This window comes from Elephantulus edwardii, unplaced genomic scaffold (genome assembly GCF_000299155.1).
Source record: "Elephantulus edwardii isolate Elephantulus edwardi_28Jun2011 unplaced genomic scaffold, EleEdw1.0 scaffold00070, whole genome shotgun sequence".
In the NCBI taxonomy this organism is placed as follows: domain Eukaryota; kingdom Metazoa; phylum Chordata; class Mammalia; order Macroscelidea; family Macroscelididae; genus Elephantulus; species Elephantulus edwardii.
The window spans coordinates 13,235,021-13,237,973 of NW_006399820.1; the positions used below are offsets into that span (position 1 = coordinate 13,235,021).

Here is a 2,953-nt window from a genome sequence, read left to right on the forward strand (position 1 = left end):
GCAACAATGAATGAATGGAATTCCAAAATCTCTGTAGATGTTCATTGAAATGAAAAAGAAAGAAATTAAAAAAAAAAGAATTACAGCCTAGGAAACCTTGTTCTTTAGGATCCTCTGAGCAGGAATATACTCTATAGTAAACAACATCATCAATATTAACCCAAATATAGTTAATATATAGGGAAGAATAAAAATAATGCTTAGTGAGCTTAAAGAAAGGGGGGAAGCAAAGCCTTTGAAAATAAACTTTTAGTTTTAAAAGATTAAAGTTTATTAGCAGTTTATAGGGATAAGGGAAGGATATTTGTCCATATCAATACTGCTGGTGGCTGTCAAATTGATTCTGATTCACAGTCACCCCACAGATACAATAGAACTGCTCCACAGGGTTTTTGTTGCTGTGATCTCCATAGAAGCAGACTGCCAGGTCTTTTCCCTTGGAGCCATGGGTGGGCTTGAACTGCCAATCTTTGAGTTAACACCAGAGAGTTTAAATGTTTTGCCAACAGAGCTCCTTCACATTTTCTCTCTTCACTGTTATTGCGAAACCATCCACTTTTGCAGAAGTCTTACTTTCACATGAGCCAAATTAAAAAGACAAAACAACCAACACCAGGAAAGTTCTATTTTCTGTTTGTCTGCATTTTTTTTTCTGGCTACAGCTGAAAGTTGACAATGGTGTTGGAATTACAGTTTTCCTTCTTCAGGGTGCCCGTGTGGCTTTGCTGACAGCCCACAGTTGCCTTAATCTTCCTTAAAGGTCAGTGTAAAGATAACACGTGAAGCCACATTAACCCCCAGGAGTAAAGAGGAAAGTGCATACATACCTCGTTCGTATTTTAACCGCTGATAAAGCTGAAACTGATCCGTTGGTACCAAGCAGGCGATCTGAAACCAGAGACATTAGAAAAAAGACATTTCAGTCATCATAATTTCTCTTTCTTTATTGTCTTATTAGATCTCTTTATGCTAGCATTTTGCAAACTTTTTTTCTCCTCCATGATGTTCTGATCCTACAGAAATAAAAAGCAATTCCCACATCATCCTCATTCTGCTACCACAGGCGAGAATCACTGCTCAAGACACCAGCCACAGAACTCCTGGCTCACCTTTCATTCTTTTCTCAGTGTCAACCCAGACCAGGGGAGAAAGGTTTTGATCTACTTCAAAAAACCAACAACTGAAAATCCTATGGAGCATAGTCTACACCGATACACACATACATCCCCTGGAGTAGGCATCAACTGAAAAAGCAACCCATCTGATTAGGTTTTTTGGTTACCAAGACCAGGCACTAAAATTTGATTATTTGCACTTCCCAAATTATTTGTAAACATTAACAGCTATAGTTTGCTTGGCTCCACATTCAACACTATTGGTACCAGTAACAAAGAAATGAAAAGACGAATTGCGTTGGGTATGTCTGCTGTCAGGGAGATCTCCAGAGTACTGAGGAGCAACAATGTCAGTCTGGAGACTAGGGGGCACCTGACCTTAGGCATGGTCCTTGCAATTATGTACTATGCATCAAAAAGCTGGACAATAACTAGAGATGACAGAAGGAGAATTGATGCCTTTGAGCAGTGGTGCTGAAGAAGACGGTTGAAAATACCATGGACTGCTAAGAAAACAAACAGGTTATCTTAGAGAGCGTGAAACTAAGCTGCTCCTTTCCTTAGAGGCAAGGATTCTGAAGTTTCATCTGACATACTTTGGGTACGTTGCAAGGAGGGACTAGTCTTTGGAGAGGGATATTATGCTTATGAGGGTGGAGAGACAATGCAAAACAGGAAGACCCTTGATGAGATAGATTGACACAGTGATGGGGTAATGGGAGTAGGTGTGTCAGAGACAGTAAGGTTGACTCCGGATAGAGCAGGTTTCAGAGATGTTGTACATAGGGTTTCTATGAGTTAGTTGCAGGTGACTTGACAGCACATAACAACAACAACAACAAATGAAAGTTGCTGCTCTCTATAAATTCCAGCTGCTCTGCACGAGAAAGATTTACTGCCTCTGAAAACCTATTGGAGGGTCAGTCCTGAGTCTGTTTTGACTTGATGATATATAACAATAAGCAATGTAAAAATCTTTTTTCCAGAGAAGAATCACTTCATGGTGTCCCAAAATCATGACTGTCATACTCTGTTTACTCATGTCCTGTTAGAAAAAAAAATGCCAAAATCATGTCTGGAGGCTAGAATGCTATTTCCATTACAGATAGAGACATGAACAAAACATTTACTCACAAAAAAACCCCCAGTTATTCATATCAAACTAAATGACATTTAAGAACCATAATTTTTAAACTGCTTTTCAAAAATCAAATGCAGGACAAACTAACTGCTCTTAAACTGATATTCTAAAAATATTTTAGTAATTCAATTGACGTCAAGATGTAAGTATATTAACGTTGCTGAAAGGTTTACAAGCTAAAAAAAAAAAATCAAAGGATTTGATATTTGGGTTTCAAACATTCAGCAAGCTGACAGAGAATATAGTCTTAGTTTGACAAATTCAACTCTCAAGGATAATTTTTTTAATAGAATATATCCAGGTAGAAGTTCTTATGACAAATGGAAGGAAATAGATGTCAGTTTTGAGAAAGCTAGAGCAAGAGAACATAAAGCCAAAATTTGTAGATAACAAATATGATGTTTAAAAATGTATGCAAAGTTTAGACCCACTCTTCGAACATAAACACATTCACTCAATGCTTTGCAAATGAATTAAACTAAGTTAGCTGTTACAAAACAGACAAATTTACTATTCCAAATACGTAAAGCATGGGTAAACAAATCTTTACATTTAAAAACTTTTTGCCCAGAATTTTCTTTCTCTAGCTGGGGGAAATAATTGCTTTTCCTTCCTTCCTTCCTTCCTTCCTCCCTCTTTCTTTCTTTCCTTCTTTCCTTCTTTCTTTCTTTCTTTCTTTCTTTCTTTCTTTCTTTCT

At 37.3% G+C, this 2,953-nt stretch overlaps 1 protein-coding gene across 1 annotated transcript in view; it reads right to left on the minus strand.

Annotated features, from left to right (window-relative positions):
- RNF144B (ring finger protein 144B) overlaps positions 1-2,953 on the minus strand; it is an 89,785-nt gene that overhangs the window by 40,269 nt on the left and 46,563 nt on the right. The window contains exon 3 of the mRNA XM_006888662.1: positions 828-888. Coding sequence (XP_006888724.1) covers positions 828-888 — 61 coding nt within the window. The remainder of the gene's footprint in view (positions 1-827; positions 889-2,953) is intronic.